Below are 18,647 nucleotides of genomic sequence, written 5' to 3'. Positions count from 1 at the left end.
TTATTTTTGAGACAATTGAACCTGCACTAAGGTGTGCGTTACAATATGCAACCTTGCCTCCTCCACTTGTGCTTGTCTCCTCGTACCAGGAAGTAATATGTCATGATGACATCACTGACCACAGCATTATATTTCAATATCTTGCAAAAGCTCAATTGTAAAGCCTTCTTCTCATTTGCAATTGGGACGGTGAATGAAAAACAGTCCCTCAAAAGTTGTTGTGGCTAGACTGACAGCTGGGAAACTTTATCGTATTCTCCACGGAGGAGGGGCAAGGCCACAAGCACAAGTGGAGGAGGCAAAGTTGCATATTGTAACGCAGGCTAATTACCTAGGGCCCCATCAAAACTGTCCACTGTATGGGGATCCCAACAGTCAGCCATGCCAATGTGAATGCCAGCAGACTAATTACTATAGGGCCCCATCAAAACTGTCCACTGTATGGGGATCCCAACAGTCAGCCATGCCAATGTGAATGCCAGCAAAGAAATAACTCAAGAGGGCCTCATGTCTATCTCATGTCTATTTCACCTAGCCCCCTGGCAGGTGGGGGGCCCTAGGCTGCAGCCATATCTACAGGGCTGATAGTATTCAGGCTCCATGCCTGATTTCAGGCTTGACAGAGTTTGCAAAAATAAAAAACATTGATATTAATTAGTCATTAGGTTATTATCTCAGAAAGTGTTACATGTTCAGGGTCTTCTTCTATCAGGCTTGAATAATGGTCATACACAGGCTATTAAATGTTTGAATAATATGTCAAAGTAGGCCTACGTTACATCACTATGCAGCATCTTGTCGTCGTCGTTACAGCAGGGGAAGAAGTTCAGGCTCAGGATTTTTTTTCACCATCACCCCTGTATCCTGCCTGTGCATTAATCCGGCCACGCCTAGGGCCCCAAAATAGACAGAACCGGCACTGCTGGTGTGCTGCTAGCCTGACAGGCCAAACTGTTCATTTTGCGCTCCAGGGCATCAAGGATCCAGACCAAAAAATGAATTGCGAAGTAATTAATGTGGTCTGGGAAATAAACAGGCTAGTGTGATGCTCCATGCAGAGATGTACAGGGGGTGGACAAAATATCTGAGACACCTGTCATTTTAGTGTGGAAAGTTTCATGGCTCAAGTGGACCAGCCTGTTGGCCAATGTTCATTAATGGCACTTTGTACCAGTAAAGTGAAGCGTGAAGGTTCAACTAGCAGGGTAAGAGCATACTTTTGCTCAAAAATGATACATTCTTGGTACGTGTGTAACTGTTGCATCTTTGACCGAGACAGCAAGACTTTGTGATTTATCAAGAGCCACAATGTCCAAGGTGATGTCTGCATACCACCAAGAAGGATGAACCACATCCAACAGGATTAACTGAGGCCGCAAGAGGACCTAAATGACACTAAAGTGACAGGTGTCTCAGTAATTTTGTCCACCCCCTGTATGAAGTAGAAGTACTGTTAAGGATGTAATTACAACACGGTTAGTATATTATCTACTTGTAACTATGTAATACCAAACTACTAGTGTTGTGAAAACATCCAGAGCTCTGAATTAACACCTGCTAACCGCTGGTGAAAATTCTGTTTGGCTGGTAGGCAAAGTAAAGTTACTAGCCTCTTTCACACACTAGTGACTGCGTGCTTGGCGAGTTAGAGGAACACCAACAAAAGTTAATTTAGAGCCGTAGCATCCATAACAGTAAAAGGGAAGTCACTGCTTGCACCACAATAAAATAACTAAAAAGTATCTTAGTGCCCCAGTCATCTCTGTTTTATATATATATATATATATATTAGTGTTTCTGAAGTGTAGCAGTTTGCATTCCATCCATTACATTACATTACATAACATTGCACTTAGCTGACGTTTTCATTCAAAGCGACTTACAACTATTATTTTTCCAGGGTATTGGTTACAGTTCCTGGAGCAATGTGGGGTTAGGTGCCTTGCTCAAGGGCACTTCAGCCATGGATGGAGATGTAGGGAGAGGTCAGGGGGGAATTCAAACTGGCAACTCCTAGATTGAAAGACCAACTCTCTAACCACTAGGCTATGGCTGTCACTAGTGCATCCATAGCGGTACTTCTACTTTATACATTTCTGACCACATGGTTCTTCAAACGTGTACATGAAACATTAGGTGTTGGGGGGCGCTGCGGCGCCCACGGGCTTGCATGCCCACGGGGCTTGCATGCCCACGGGGCTTGCATGCCCACGGGGCTTGCATGCCCACGGGGCTTGCATGCCCACGGGGCTTGCATGCCCACGGGCTTGCATGCCCACGGGGACCCTGGTTCGAGTCCGGCCGGGGTCATTTCCCGATCCCACCCCGTCTCTCTATCCCACTCGCTTCCTATCATTATTTTAGACTGACCTATCAAATAAAGGCATAAAAGGCCCTAAAAAAAAAAATGTATATATATATATATATATATATATATATAAAATAGAAACATTAGGTGTCAGGCAGTAGAATGTCCAGGGGGGAAAACATTTTCACAAACATTTTACCTTTATTTTAACATCTCAACACAACCTCCTGGTGGTTTGTAAGGTACGGTATATTGTACCGGTTTTACACAGTTGTAGTACAGTATGCCACCACTCTTCCTTAACACATTGTACAAAATTACAAAATTTTTAAAAAATTGTTTTTGTTTCTAGATGTCAACATTTCAAAGGTTCTCTTTGTTCAATTTGAATTGAAATCATGCCCAGGCTCCGGCACTCTATAGTGCCCGTCCAAATCTCAGTAGCAGGGCCGGATTATCAATAAGGGCCAACGGCACAGTGCCCCGGGGCACACACAGTGACCAGGGGCCCCAAACATTTTGACCATTACATTACATTGCACTTAGCTGACGCTTTCATTTTATTCAAAGTGACTTACAGTTATTATTTTTCAGGGTATTGGTTACAGTCCCTGGAGCAATGTGGGATTAGGTGCCTTGCTCAAGGGCACTTCAGCCATGGATGGAGATGTAGGGAGAGGTCAGGGGGGATTCGAACCTGCAACCCCTAGATTGAAAGACCAACTCTCTAACCACTAGGTCACGTACCAGTGACCAACAAATATTGTTTACAAAGGGGGCACCACATTTCCTCAATACGGTCCTGCCAGTAGGCTATGATTCACAGTACAAAGATGTTGCCGAGGTTACTGAGTGCTTTGTTGTCCACTTCTGGGTCAGGAAGGATAAGTGTCTCAGCAGTTCAATTTAGGATTTTTATTTCAACCTCATGACGCCACAAATTGTCAACATGGGCAAGCCAACAGCTTTTAAAAGGGCTATCATTGGTAATTGGGGGGTGGGGGGGGGAGTTAAGACAGGAGTAAAGCAGGACAAACAATATTTAATTGGGTTTGCTCGTGATGAAGCAGTTATGCTTTTGCTGTGATCGTGATGAAGCAGTGATGCTTTTGCTGGAAAATTCAAACTGGCAAAGTGAGCATGCGCGCAGCCTACCAAAAGCATCACTGCTTCATCGCGAATGAAAGCATTGAAATCGTTGATCACGTGTAACATTAAAAGACTTGGCAAGCAAGACAAAAAAGGGGTGGGGTTGACATGCCATCTGAAAAAAAAGCCTGTTATTGTATTTGACAATTTGCACTATATTTGCACAGCTTTGTCAGGAGTCAGAGCTGTGCATATTGTCAGGTATAATTGATAATTCAATAAGAGATCCCCCAGATCCCCCAAGGGCCTTACATGCAGAAGATGCAGCCAAATGACAAATGCCAAATCAGGGATGTCAAACTTAGGCCCAGGGGCCAGATTTGGCCCGCGGAGCCATTTTATTTGGCCTGCGAGATTCTTTTAAATGTGTAATACAGTTGGTTTCATGTACACCATTGATCTATAAAAATATGAATTGAAGGTAAAAATCGCAAGAATTATAAGTGGGTTCACACTGGAGTTACAGCAGCACATACTAATTAGCTCAGTATACAATAATACATGATGGGAATTAATGTGTTATTTGCCTAGTCGCTTGTGCTGTATGCACAATTTCAGTGCATTTAAAAAAAATGAGTATTGAATTTGGCCCCTGAATTCATCCCAGATTTTGATTTTGGCCAGCTGTGAAATATATCTATATCCCATTGTACATCTTTCTCAGACAGATTATTTAAAAACTAGTTCCTTCCAGTAGTGCCCTCACATTTGGGGAGTTGATCTATTATCAATAGGGTGACCTTGATAGATCTGAGACACCAGTTTCAGATGCAGTGGTTCCCAACATTGCCACAGGTCCCCATTTTGACATCCCAAATTTCTAGGGACCCCATACAAAGTTTCTTTGCTACCAAACAGCAGGACTGTTTAAGACTGTATGCACGGTTTCAATCACAATATTATTAACAACTTTATATTCATTGGAAATATTGTTGGTAGAAATACTTTTTTCAGACATTGACATTGCATTGCATTTAAATTTTAGGCGACCCCAGTGTTGAAAAAACACTGATAGGGCTTTGGTGTTTTGGAGTTGTAACATTTTGCCACATTCTTCCCACACCCCTTGGAACGTTCATGAACAGCTGGGGCGCGTGATCTTCAGTGGTGTTGAATCAAGATTTTGGAAAGATTTTGAGGGCGCCAGCCCAGTCCTGGACACGGAAAGTTGATCGATGTAAGCGCATTTGCTGTATATCCTGAGGCAGACAGATACTCCAGCATTCTCGGTGTTTGTGTGTATTCACAATTAATGTGAAGTCTCGTGTTTTTTGGTGAAAGTGTTCAATGAAAAGGAGCGAAATGGCCGAGAAGGCGCCAATGCCAAGTAACAGACCAACACCTGCTGTTACACCTTTCAACTCGAAAAGGTCACATTCGTTTTTTTCTTCGGAAGACGTCCAGTCATCACCATCATTTTTAGGCCCTCACACAACCAGGAGTTCATGTCCTCTTTCATCAACGGAGGAGACACCGGTACCAACAGACAACAACTGTAAGTTCACATTAGCCAGGATGCTGTCATTGGTGTTAGCATCACTTCTCTAAACTACTTCATATACATGTACCACGACGGTTGTACAAACATACAATTATTCTACATGAAGTTAGAAGAAGTTGGCAGAAATGAACTCATTCCTCATGTACAACTGCCTAGTGCCTTTTTGTAAACTATATTTTATATACTTAAGAATAGTATAGTGAAGTATGAAAAGTAAAAACTGAAGTCTAAGACTAAGTATACTAAGACTCACACTTATAGTTTCATACTAAAACTTTTACTATAGCCTATTAGGCCTTGAGCCAGGACCCAAAAATTGACCTCTCGCAATCAAACGGGTGGGCAAGTTCTAATCTGGTTTTTTGACTTCTTGGACATCTCAAGTAAACATTTTGGCATGATAACCATTGCAAACAGGTAGCTTTTTGGTAGTTATCATGTGTTGAAATGGTGGACCAGTAAAATGGAAATGTGAAAATCGGTATTGTGGTTCTTTGCTATTATGTAGTTAATTGACCACACAGGGTGCTTGAATTACCTTAGGGATGCTTCCCCTTCTATTAAGACCCTACAGGGGTTGTTAGAGCACACTAATAGGCCTAATAGAATCACCTCAGCAATATGTGTGAATGACAAAATGTGATAAAAAGGATAACATATGAAATTTTTTTATTATTATTATTTGTACTTTTTTTTACTTTTCCCCCAACAGCAAAGCAACACCAAAAACATAATGAATTAACACATACTAACATGTGACAACCATATACTGTACATTAATATGGCATGATAACCATTGCAAAGAGGTAGTTAGTGAAAGATCATGCATTGAAATGGTGGACCAGTAAAACGGAAATGTGAAAACTGTATTGTTGTTCTTTGTTATTATGCAGTTTGTTGACCACACAGGGCACTTACATTTCCTCAGGGATGCTTTCCCTTCAATCAAGACCCTAAAACGGTTGTTAGACCATACCAATAGACCTAATAGAATCACCTAAGCAATATGTGAATGACAAAATGTGATAAAAATGGCAACATATAAAATCTTTTTTTTTTTTTTTTTTTAATTTAACGTGTCCTGCAACAGCAAGAATAACATGAACAAACACCATGAACAAATACAGATTAACCATGTTAAAATAAACTAAAGAGCATTATTTCAGTCCTCAAGATCTGACTCAGTCCAGTAAGCATCTGGAAATATGTCACCATGATTATCGTCTTCATGCTGATATACGCATGTCTGAAGTTTTTAGAGGGTTGTGCATTTTGAGCTACTTCTCAGACATTGGCAATCCGGCAGTTTGCATTGATGGCTGCACTTGCAAGACATCAGTTGTAGCACTGCCTCAGGGGCTGGAGATTGCCGCATCCATAGTGAGCTGGTCATTTTCATAGTTGGCCCAGCCATGGTCAAGTGGGCTGGGGATTTGTGGATGCTGCTGAAGACTTGCTCTCAAGATGCCAGCCTGATAGTTGGCAAACATAGCATGCATGAGGAGGCAGTCCTCACATGGTGGAAGTTGGCTTGATTCACACTCTCCATGCTGAGAGCAAAAAGCTGGTAGCGGGTTGTATTTATGTTCTACATATTTGTCGATGTTATGTAGAGTTGGCACCTAAATGCTTCATGAATACATCCATGGACAGCTCCAAGTCCTGTCCCAGCTTATGTCGCCAGGCCCATTTGCAGTAGGAGGCTACCAGAGGTGGAAACAGGCATGAAAATCCCTCACCTTTCGGCGAAATTCACCGTTTTGAAATAAAAATGGGTCATTTCTGTGAATCGTGTAGATCCAAGGAGAAAATTGTATCCATCGATCTTGTATATCTTCTAAAAAAACTGTTTTCAGGCTGCGTTGCTACTCCCTCAGATCTAGTCCCTGGTGTGTGCTCTACTATTCTCAGCCAGTCGCTTGCAACTCTATTGTGTACAGTCTGTGGCGGGCCCTAGATAGTAATCCAATAGATTAGTCCAAAATAGATAATTTATGGTAAATGGTAATAACACACAATTTCCCTTCATGTCTGACAGATTTTCCCCTTTATTTTAATTTTGCCTTCCTCAGTACTCAATGTAGATGTAAGTAAAATACTTGGGCCAAATTGTAATTTGAGTAAAAATAAAATCACCCATTTTAATAACTACAAATTACACATGTATGAGGTACAGGTAAAGTACACAAGTATGAGGTGGCCCCTTGTCAGTATATCAGGAATATACACATCACCACTAAAAGTGTATAGGACTTTTCCTCACACATGTGTTATGTTTAATAGAGGTGCACCGAAAATTCGGCCGCAGAAAATATTCGGCCGAAAACGCAAAAAAAAAGACACTTTCGGTTTTCGGCCGAAAGCCAATTGAGCGGCCGAATCGGAGGCCGAATAGAAAATGAATTGAAAATGGGCATTAATTAAACTAATTTCAGTTCTACTCTAACATTTGAAGACTTCAAATACACATTTATTTTCTTTCAAAAACATCTCAAAACATTTATTGTAAACCGTAGATTTCAGCAATATTTAAAAATAGTGAAAAACCTAACTTTTGATCACTTTTGACTGAATTGTAATATTCGTTTTCGTTTTCGGTATTCGGCCAAGTGCTTAATTATTATTCGGTATCGGTTTCGGCCACAAATTTTCATTTCGGTGCACCTCTAATTTTAAGCATGCATGTACAAGAAAAGGTATTGTATAAACTTGAATTGATCCCTGATATTGTCTAAAGGGTGCCTCATACTTAAGTACTACTTATTACTACTTAACCCCTTAGAGCAGCACTATGGCTCTCTGTAATTTCATAGCAATGTTGTTATGATGTAGTTAAGCATTTTCAGCAAGTGAATAGGGTCGCCGGCGGCCCCAGCTGCAGTAAGAGGCTACGTGTTTTTGGGAAACTCAGCCGAAGATGACATTATAAGAGTTACCAGCAGGGACAGCCAGATGAAGGTAGATATTTGAGCAGAAGGAGACAAATGCAAGCAGATAAAGTTCATAGAGTCAACTCCATCTGTCAGGCACAGACACACAGCCACTGCCACACCAACACGCATGCACATTATGTGTTTTCTCTGGGTTATGTGTGGAATTATCAAAATTTGAGAATAGCATAACATATGAATCTAGAAACCACCACTTATTTTCACATAGTAAATGTACTTTCATTACCAGACACTGAAGCAGTAACTTTAAGAGAATGCAACTCTTCAATTTTTTGATTGTTAATAATCGTGAAACATGTAATCTGTTATTCCCTGTTACTGGCCTGCTCTCTGGACTCTTCATACAGTATGTTGCTTTGAAGGTGGGGTGATCCCTCACCCCCACTACTTTCAGTGCAGAGCGGGTCAGTCTGTTGATTTGGTACTTTACTTTTATGGTTAGATTTCCAAACCGAAGTGATTGTATCATAGGCATGCACAGATATAGGAACGGACTTGGTGGTGCTAAAGCACCTGACCCTTCGCAGTATTGGACGAAAAAAGAAAGAAAGTTCCCTTTTTATTTTGTCACAATGTGTTCCATATTGGCATGATCATCTACGGTAGAAATTCTTGAGATCAAAAGCATGTGACAATTCCCCCTGATATAATATAGTTTATAATACAAGGGTGGGAATCTAACTTATGTCTCAAGATATAATTTTAATCTTATGCAGCTTCAAATGGAATTTGACATGCTTTGTAAAGAACTCTTAGAAATTTCATTTGCAATACAATTAAGTTGTTTTCAGGGGACCTATGGAGGTGGGGTCTATTGTGAAGGTGCCCACCTTCAATATAGGCCTAAACTGCAGGGGGAAATCCTGATCTGTGTTCATAGTGCAGCCTTTTGTAAAATTTGAAGTGGCCCACGAATGAAAACGGCTCCCCACAAAACAAAAAGTTACTTTATCCTCTCCAAACACCCTTAGTCGATGTAAAAAGTGTAGTCTCTGCTTCATCAAATAGGTCTTTGTCTACATATCAAATTCGAGTGTGTCTGTAAATTAGTTTACATTTAAGTACATTACACTTTGTTTGGATAATGAAACATAACTATTAAGGAAACTTGTAATACAAAACCCACCTGTATTGTAATGTACTGGGAAAATTGTGTGGTGAGGCATAGAAGATTTATTTTTTTACCCAATCTTCCAGTATTTTCACTCTTGAGAAATAAACCCTCATTTTTAAATGAAAAGTCAGTGAAAATGGGGGCCTGAACTAAATTAAGTGGGAAATATGTGTAACGTGCCCTTTGAACTATCCAAGAATTTTGTATAACATCTTTTCCTATAAATATATTTATCTCAAAGTCATTTTTATGTTCAATTTATCAAGATATTAGCAAATTAGCCTAGGCGTTTTTAGTGTAAAATGGTTCAAATAAGAAATGCATGATAAATATGATAAAGCTACTGTTCTGCAAAGGTTATCATACCAATTCATAAACTGGACATATATAGCAATAATAAAATACCAACAAGACTTTGCCCACCCTTTCGATTGCGATCGGTGGTCTGGCTCATGGACTATATATGTTTTTACATTTGCCAGAAAGTTGGGAGGGTACCTATCTCCTGACTAACATTAGCTTGACACTTCCATGTAAAATGCATTGCCAATAGTGGTTCTAAGATGTCTTACCAGGATCTAATATGAATATTTGCTCATTAAACATCTCGCAGTTGTGTAATTACGTATGTGTTTGTAAGTGCTTTAATAATATGACATTAATATGAGGAGCATTATTATCATCATCATCATCATCATCATCATCATCATCATCATCATCATCACCATCACCACCACATCATTGCACATAGCTTCAGGTCTTGCAGTGAACAAGTGAACAATGAACATACAACCACACAAATTAAGCGTCATTTTATTTTTTATTTTCTTTACTGTATACTTACTAGTATAGATTCCTCATAAGTTGTTTTTGAGTAATGTAAATCAGTATAGCCTGCCCCTTATTTAAACAAGTGTTATTTGCTTGTGAAAATTGTTTGTGGTTATGTCTTTCTTTCTTTCTTTCTTTCTTTCTTTCTTTCTTTCTTTCTTTCTTTCTTTCTTTTCTTTTTTGAACAAATCAGCTTCTACTTCCATTCAGTTGAACCAAACTGTAAGATCCATCCCACGTTTTACTGGGACTCCGAGGTTGAGAACTCCTAGATCAGCCAGTGCCCAGACCCCTCGCACTGACCGCACAAGTACGTTTCTATAAGGGGTGGGTATTGCCAACCACCTTGTGATACGATACACATCCCGATACAGGGGTCACGATATGATACGTATCGCAATATTTTGGGCCTACATTTTTGAGTTTTCATTCATTTTTTCAATTTTTTAAGAAAACAGACATATGTATAACGATGTCTCCTGATATCGATATTTTGAGCACACCCCTAGTTTCTACCATATCATATCATAATACAGCTTTGACCTGACATTTTCACAATGTTTAGAATGATTTTTTTATTTATTCTTCAACCCAACTAGTTTTGGGCGGAGTGTGGTTCGATGCATGTAATCTACATGTATGTAATATGCATGTACCTTTATAAATAAAGGATTTTATAAATGCAAATTATCTAGTACCGGGATTTTACACATAAGGCCTGGGTGGGCGGATGCAGCCTGCCTGATGGTTCAATCCGGCCCCAGACAAAAAAATAAATAAAAATAAGAATGTCGGAAAAAAAGAGAAAGTCTCCTCCCATTACAACGTTGCTGCAGGTTTTCAATACTTCAGAATCATTTTTTGCTCGTCATTTACAGTCAATGCTCCAGTCGTGATATACCTTTTGTCATCCACCTCGAGATGGTTGACTGCAATGTGATTCTGATTTGAATCAGAAATTTGTGATATTTTGCAAGTATGTTATTGGTCTGGCCTACAGGTACAGTAAGTAAGATCAAATATAATAGATCAAAACAAGTTTGACACCCCTGCTTAGGCCTAGGTATTGATTGACAATTTTCGGTTCCGGTTCCATTTCCGGTTCCGTCGTTTCGAAAGCTGCGAATCTTAGCTTTTTATAGGTTTTTACGGCACGTTTTTATGTTCTTTCAATCAAAAGTTATTGAACTGTAAGCGGCCGCTGTTGCAAGTGAAAAAATAGCGCTTTCCAACCATTTTTTTTTTATCTCGTCATTTTTTTCCTAACAGCCAGCGATCTCCTTAACCTAGACCTACAGACATGTGTTAGGGCTTGTTCGAAAGCTGAGATTCTTAGCTTTTTACAGTTTTTTACGGAACGTTTTTATGTTCTTTCAATCCACAGTTATTTAACCTTAAGCGGCTGTTACTTCAAGTAAACAATGGCGTTATTCTCCAGCCGGATAGAGAGGAAATCTTTTTTGTGGCTGTGTTCTTTGTTCCCTCGAATTAAACCGACGGTCTAAATATGCTACATTTGTATGTCCCCAACACAAGACCAGTTATTTCTAAGTTAGCTCTTTTCATGGAAAAACATGTTTCCAAGGAGTCAGAGACATCTTCCTGAAGAGTCGAGGTCATGGTTGAGGTTGACGGTATTGCAGCAGGCATAGTTGAGGTTGACGGTGTTGCGGTTGTAAAGATGCTGCAACTCTCTGCACGCAAATTCTTGCATGATATTAGTTTATCGCAGATATTGCAGCGCGCTCCTTCCTTATCTACTTTCCTGAAATATAGCCACGCTTTCGACGGCATGTTTTTGTTTCTCAAGTAGCCTAGTACAATCAGCTGGTTGAAAATCAGCTGTCTTATCAATCGTTTAAATGAGGTGCGAAACGGGAAGAGGAGGAGCGTGGTCAGTTTGTGACACTTGTGGTTGGCTGAAATGGCCGCGTGCTTAAACACACATTTGATGGCTCTGACAGTCAGACTTCAGGAACCGAAACGTGGAACCGACAGACAAGGCACGTTTCGATGCCAAGTAGAACCTTAGCTTTTAATTCGGTTCCATCAAAGAATTGAATTTCGGTACCCAGTCCTACCCCTGCTCTAGCATTTTATCTGCCCAGCCTAGACCTGCTAGAGTACTACTTGGCAGCCGTAGCTTAAAGTGATACTGTCCCATTTTTGGAAATAAGCTTATTTTACACCTCCCCTTGAGTTAAATAATAGGCTTTTACTGTGCTCCTGTACTTCCAACCGTTTTCTAGTTATGGCAGTGCACATTTCACCTCCAAGCTAACAGTTAACATTGAGTAATATGAGACCAATTAGCCGCAAGTTGGTCTCGTAGGACTCAATGTTAACTGCTAGTATGGAGGTAACATTTGCACTGCCATACCCAGAGAACGGTTAAAAGTGCAGGATAACGGTAAAACCCTATTATTTTACTCTAGGGAAGGTGTAAAATAAGCTTATTTCCAAAAATGGGACAGTATCACTTTAATGAAGTTTTGAAGTTTGGGTTGGAAAGTTCCTGGTCTGACTCTGAATCCTATAACAGTAGAAACAACATGGGACTTCTCCTGCATCCAAGCCATTTTTCTTTTTTTAGCTTGGAGAATACTTTACTCTTAAATACTTAGACTGTGAGGTTGCTGGCCAAGATGGTCAGCTCAAGTTTTCAAGAAAGAGGCTGCACCTTGCAAACGCTTTTCGGTGTGTGCCTTCTTCAGGCACAGAGAAGAAGGCACACGCCCGAAATGCATATGTGCAATTAAAAAAAACACTTTATGTAAGGTGTGGCCTTTTTTTTTTGGATAACTCCTCCATCCTCATCCTCCCTCCCTGTGGTTCTTCTGACTTTGTGTCTTCTTTGCCTTGTATATTTGAAGAGCTCTTTTCCAAAACGCTATATCCACCATTTTTGACTTTTTGCATTTTAATATTGGAATTGACAGTTAAAAAGTCCTATCATCTATGTGTGAAATCTTGCCATTCAAATGTTTTGAGAACATACTTTTTTAACCTCTATAAAATGCATTTTGCAATGCAATTCAATGGAATGTCCAACATTCTATAAAATGGATATATCTCATTTTGGAAAAGAGCTCATCATTTGTTTGTTTATCTGTTTCTATGTTTACTTGTCTCAAAGCTACGACAACCGGCTCCTCTGCAACATCTAGTAATGCGGTGTCGGTCATCGTGGCTCTGGTTGAGGGGCGTGGTTTGGCCAGGGGGGAGATCGGCATGGCCAGCATTAACCTGAAGTGCCCAGAGCTCGTCCTGTCACAGTTTGCAGACACCGGTACCTACGCAAAGGTGAGTGCAGAGTGGCCCTACTGTGGCCTAACGGTAGGGCACTGAGTTACTACGTCGGCGACCCAGGTTCGATTGTGGCCTGGGTAATTTGCCAGTCTTTCCCCGTCTGTCTCTCCCCATTCGTTTCCTGTCTCTCTCACTGTCCTATCACAAATAAAAGCACAAAAAAAGAGTTTCCATTCTATTGTCAGCATATGCAGGTGTTACTCTAGGTGTGTAGAGTACCGTACTTAAAGGGACACTGTGCAGGAAATGGTCGAAAAAGGTACTGCAACTATGCTGCTCATTGAAACTAGGCTCCCTATTGCCCAATTTGATCTCTACATGAAAGTTTACTTAGTAATAAACAAATGAAGAGTTCAGATGCAAAACCCTCTAAGTGCCTTTTCAGAAAATAATATTAATTCATTTTTATTTAATACAAAGCTATCAAAATTGCATTTTTTAAATGTTATTTATGTCATATAACTATTTATATGTATTATCAAGTACATGAATGTAAACCAAACCAACAATGGGGTTCTCTGAAAATGTAGAAGTGCAGGTCTTCAGAAATGGAGTTAGGGGGTTTTGCATCTGAACTCTTCAAATATTTTCTAGTATGGTCAAAGTACAGTCATTTTTGCTGCTAGAAATGGCTATTTTTGGAAATTTAAAATGGCGGACCATGGAGAAGATCCCCCTTTTCATGTACGAAAAGTGCAATTTTTCCAGTCATAATGAATACTTAGAATTTGATGGTGGTGGTAAGTATTCATGAAAAAGGTAACATTAGAGAATGGACAGCATGAATTCTGGAAATTAGCAACTAAAAATCTCACACAGTGTCCCTTTAAAGATAAGTTCAGGGAATTCCTCCTCCACTCCAGTCCCCACTCTGTTAAAGGTGCACTGTGTAATATTTTTAGTAGTTTATTTACATCATTCATGCTGCCATTCACAAATGTTACTTCTGTCATGAATAGTCACCACCACCATCAAATTCTAAGTATTCATTATGACTGGGAAACTTGCACTTTTCATACATGAAAAGTGGAATTTTCTCCATTGTTCGCCATTTTGAATGTCCAGACATCTTTGACTCAAAAACGTACTGTACTTTGGTCATACTAGTACGTATATATTAGTTCATTATTTAGTAAATATTCATGAAAAGATCAAATTTGGCAGTACACAGTTTCATTGAGCAGCATAGTTGCAATGCCTACTCTGGTGTCCACCATCCTACACAGTGTACCTGTAGCCTCTTACTGCAGATGGGGTTGCCGGCTGGTCTATTCATTATTTGCTGAAAATACTCAACTACATCATTACAACATCGCTATGACAGTACCAAGAGCCTTAAGTAACAGATTAAGACATAGCCATTACAATGTTGGTGACAGTAAGGTAATAACATAGGCTCTGTGGTAAGGGGTTAAACTAGCAAGATAAACTATACTCGGTTGAAGAGATTAACCCGCTTTAGTTAACCCAGTGGCGTTGGTAATCCTGCTAGTTCAAGAGCTCAGCCTGTTTTAAATAATCCACGTTTGACACTTGGCCACCTCTATAATAACCAACCTCAAATAATCCCCCCACAAGCCTGTGTGAAGAGAATCTGTTGTGCTACCCAACGTGCCTTGTCTTGAGTTTAAACTAAAAGTTTCAAATTTACTCTATTTCCCTTGGTATGTCCCCCAAAATCGATTTCTCACCTTGTTCACATGTGTAAGCTAGAAAGAGTAACACCCGCGAATGTTTGAAATTCAAGTTACTGCTCTGACTCTCCCTCCCCGGGCGCCGCCATGTTCTCTCAGGCAACAGGGCCATGACGTAAGAAAGAAAACACGGAAGTAAGAAAAAAGGAGGCACACATAAGACTTGGGTAGAAAATCTATATTGTAGCTGAAAAGTTACAAAAGAAGTCAGTCACTAATGTTGCTCCAGTTTTAGTCACTGACTTCTTTTGTAACGTTTCGGCTACAATATACATTTTATTCCTAAGTTTTGAGTGCGCCTCCTTTTTTGTAACGTTGAGTGATCACTACTTTTTGTGAGCGGAGGCAGGCAAGACACGGTTGAAAAGTCTTGGCGCAGACGCTGACCATTTTGTTTTTTCCTTTTACAATGAATAATACAAATATTTACATTTTCACAAATCTAATTTGTTGCATTAGATTTCCTATCAATGACAAATAGATACTGTGTATCTACACAAAAACCATAAAATCACAACCATTAAAACAGTAAGTCGACTACAATTCAATAGATTAGAGACGACTAAATCCTCCACAGAGAAGCGGAATCGGACCATTCATTAATTACAAAGTAATTCAAAAGTGCCGAAGAAGCACTAAGGGTAGTCTGGTATTAAAATGTGAATAACCATTCAATGCCTTTGAATTGCAGGTCATTACCAAACTCCATGTGTTGGCGCCCTTGGAAATTTTGATGCCGGACACAGCCTGCGATAAGGGCAAATCCACAAAGCTCTACAACCTGATCTCAGAAAACTTCCAGGTATGTTAAACCCAAAATTGTATTATATTGTGTATACATATTATTAGAAACATAAACCCTGTGAGTTGTAGTCGTAACAGAAATGATCACATTTTCAGAAATAAGTAGAATACAGTCTTCCTGTGTTAGTAGATCTTGGTGTTATGGGATAAGGCTACAGTATGTTACGATTGCATCCAGTGTGTGTGCTCGTGTGCGTGCATGCATGCGTGCCTGCATGGGTGCGCAGGGCACACATTATCATCTGAACCCCGGACAACTGGCGCAGTACAGCCTCCAGTGCTGGTGTGTGAATGTGGGAATGGGTGTGTGTGTGTATTTGGAAGCACTTTGACTCAACTTCATAGTTGTGATATTGTGTCATAAAATACTCTATTGTATATTCTATTGTAAATGTGTTCCAAGAAAGTCCGAGAGTTCATGCCTAATGCAGCGGAGATGTGTTTCTGTGTGGTTTCATGAGGTTTTAAAGTGATTATTACAATTTCAATTACAGAATGTGACACTTACAACTGTACAGAGAAAATATTTTAATGAGAGGAAAGGTTTTGAATACATCCAACAACTCAGCGCTCCAGAAATCAGCTCAGTTTTAATGGAAGTTCAAAATAAGTAAGTTTCTTCTATCTTCCACATCATTTTTAGAAGTTTGCTAAATAATTGTATGGACTGTGTTAGTAGTAATTAGTCTTTATGTGTTAATGATATAAAAGCCTTGGTTGAATAAGCCAATCCCACAGTACTAATCCGATGTGTAGCATGCATTATCTTATCTCTCAAAATAAAGGGGACAGGACAGCACTCCAAGTCGCTGTGTTCTTTATTGCCCATATTAATTTATTTCTTACGGAATGAGCACCCAGTTGCTTTTTACTTTTCTTGCGTTTAGGGTGTCATAAAGCTTATATATATAATTAAGCTTCTACCTTTTACTTAATTTGCACAATGTAACCCCAACCAAATGCACTTTTAATGTCTCATTGCACTTTTCAATGGCCCCTCTTGTTTTTCTCTCATGCCCCCCCTGTAGTTTGTTTTGTTTTGTTTGGTTGTGTTGTTGAATTTGTGGGCAAACCAGAGCACATTCCTAGCAACTGTGTTTGATACTGTTGCTATGGCTACAATAAACTTGAACGTGAACTTGAAGTTGATCTGATCTCTCCAAAAGGTATTACTGCCTGGCTGCCTCTGCCGCCCTGCTGAAGTACTTTGAGTTCATGCAGAACTCTATTTTTGCGCCACGCTCCCTCAAAGTGAGTTTCCAGGGCAGCGATCACTCTGCTATGATCGACTCAGCCTCCGCCACCAACCTGGAGCTTGTGGTCAACAACAGAGATCACCGGTGGGTATTTTTTTTAAAAAATTCTCACTTTAACAGGACAGTAGAGAGAGACAGGAAAAATTTTTTTTTTGGGGGGGGTCAGAGAGACGGGGAATTTGGCTAAGGATCGAGTACTGGGGCCTATACTAAGAAGCTGGTTCAGGTGTAAACCAAAACCTTTCAGGTATAAACCTTTCTGAAGAAAATGAGGGCTCCATGCTCTTGTATTAGATGATTCAACTCTTAACTTAACCTGGTTTACTCCTTAACCAGCTTCTTAGTATAGACCCCTGTTGTGGAAGTTAGATGTCTTTTTGTGTATATGTGTGTGTGTGTGTGTGTGTGTATGTGTATATGTGTGTGTGTGTTTAGTGGTTTCTTGGTTCCCATCACATCACGCTGGTGCAATGCATATGTTGAAAGCATGGAACGTCAGGTCACAACTGTTGAAGTCTTGCATGGTCAACAGCAGACTATCTCTCTTGTGAGATAGTCTGGAGGCTATCAATGCAATTTCTTGTTGGAAACGTGATTGGCCATTTATTCGACCTTGAGGTTGCACTTGAAGAAGGACTGAGGTCCGAAACGTTGTGCCATTGAACAACTGGGAGCATTAACAGTGTGGCGGAAATGTATTATTTACTTACAGTAATTTTGTTTTGTCCAGCTTCTGTGCCACTGATGTGCACGCATTCTCTGCTTTCTTGTTGCCAGGAGTGACCAGTGTTTATTGGGTGTTCTAAATTACACCAAGACCCAAGGAGGCGAGAGAAGACTTCGCTCCAACATTCTGGAACCTCTTGTCGACGTTGTCACCATCAATATTCGCTTGGACACAATACAGGTCTCTTCATGTCTGTTTTTTTTTTAAATCCACATCAAAGCACCCATATTATATTGCTACTTAACAAAAGTTTGGGAAAAAACCCAGAATGTATTAAGTGTTCTATGTTATGAATGATTAAAAGTTGTCTGCCTTGTTCACACAGAAAAAGGGGTAAAACTGGGGACATGCTTGCTGTGTGCCTAAAACTATGCATGCAGCCGAGGTTACATACAGTGCTTGCTTCACGACAAACGGAGCACTTTTACATTAGCGGTGCATTTCTTCACACTTCACGCGATACTGTAGGTATTATCTGGGGGGCAGATAGCCAACGGGGCTCTCATGGTCTAATGCAGGGGTTCTCAACCTTTTCCAACTTGGGGCCCACCTGAAATTTGATCAAATGTTCGGGGCCCGATCTATGACCCGATAAACAATAAAACTCAAATGAATCAACAGCAACACACACAAAAATGTTATTTTGATTTTTAAAAAATGATTTCAAGGCCCACTTGGAATACCTTCAGGGCCCACCAGTGGGCCCCGGCCCACAGTTTCAGAACCACTGGTCTAATGTTTTCCACCATTGTTTGACTCTTCTGTAACCTCAACATGGAAGTTTGGAAGATTGCCCCTCATGTTTTTGTCAATATTGCACCACAAGCAGACCTTATTATGTCAGGTGTTCTCCCGCACACAAAATTGACATAATAATTTGCATGGCAAGGCGAAATGTGCCCACACATGCATATTCTGCAGCAAGCATGTTCTGGGTAATTACACTGTCTCACAATTTGCCGTTATTGTGAATTCAGTACTACAGTGTTGGTTTTTTTGTTTG

General features: G+C 40.1%; 1 protein-coding gene across 1 annotated transcript in view; it reads left to right on the top strand.

Annotated features, from left to right (window-relative positions):
- The first annotated feature begins 12,499 nt into the window (after nucleotides 1-12,499).
- Nucleotides 12,500-18,647, top strand: part of msh4 (mutS homolog 4) — a 37,089-nt gene continuing 30,941 nt past the window's right edge. Inside the window, exons 1-6 of the mRNA XM_063183994.1 lie at nucleotides 12,500-12,551; nucleotides 12,991-13,157; nucleotides 15,549-15,659; nucleotides 16,156-16,271; nucleotides 16,828-17,001; nucleotides 17,695-17,824. Coding sequence (XP_063040064.1) covers nucleotides 12,500-12,551; nucleotides 12,991-13,157; nucleotides 15,549-15,659; nucleotides 16,156-16,271; nucleotides 16,828-17,001; nucleotides 17,695-17,824 — 750 coding nt within the window. The remainder of the gene's footprint in view (nucleotides 12,552-12,990; nucleotides 13,158-15,548; nucleotides 15,660-16,155; nucleotides 16,272-16,827; nucleotides 17,002-17,694; nucleotides 17,825-18,647) is intronic.

Source organism: Engraulis encrasicolus, chromosome 19, assembly GCF_034702125.1.
Source record: "Engraulis encrasicolus isolate BLACKSEA-1 chromosome 19, IST_EnEncr_1.0, whole genome shotgun sequence".
NCBI lineage: Eukaryota > Metazoa > Chordata > Actinopteri > Clupeiformes > Engraulidae > Engraulis > Engraulis encrasicolus.
Note: the sequence above shows the minus strand (reverse complement) of the source record. Positions and strands in the feature narration are given on the sequence as shown.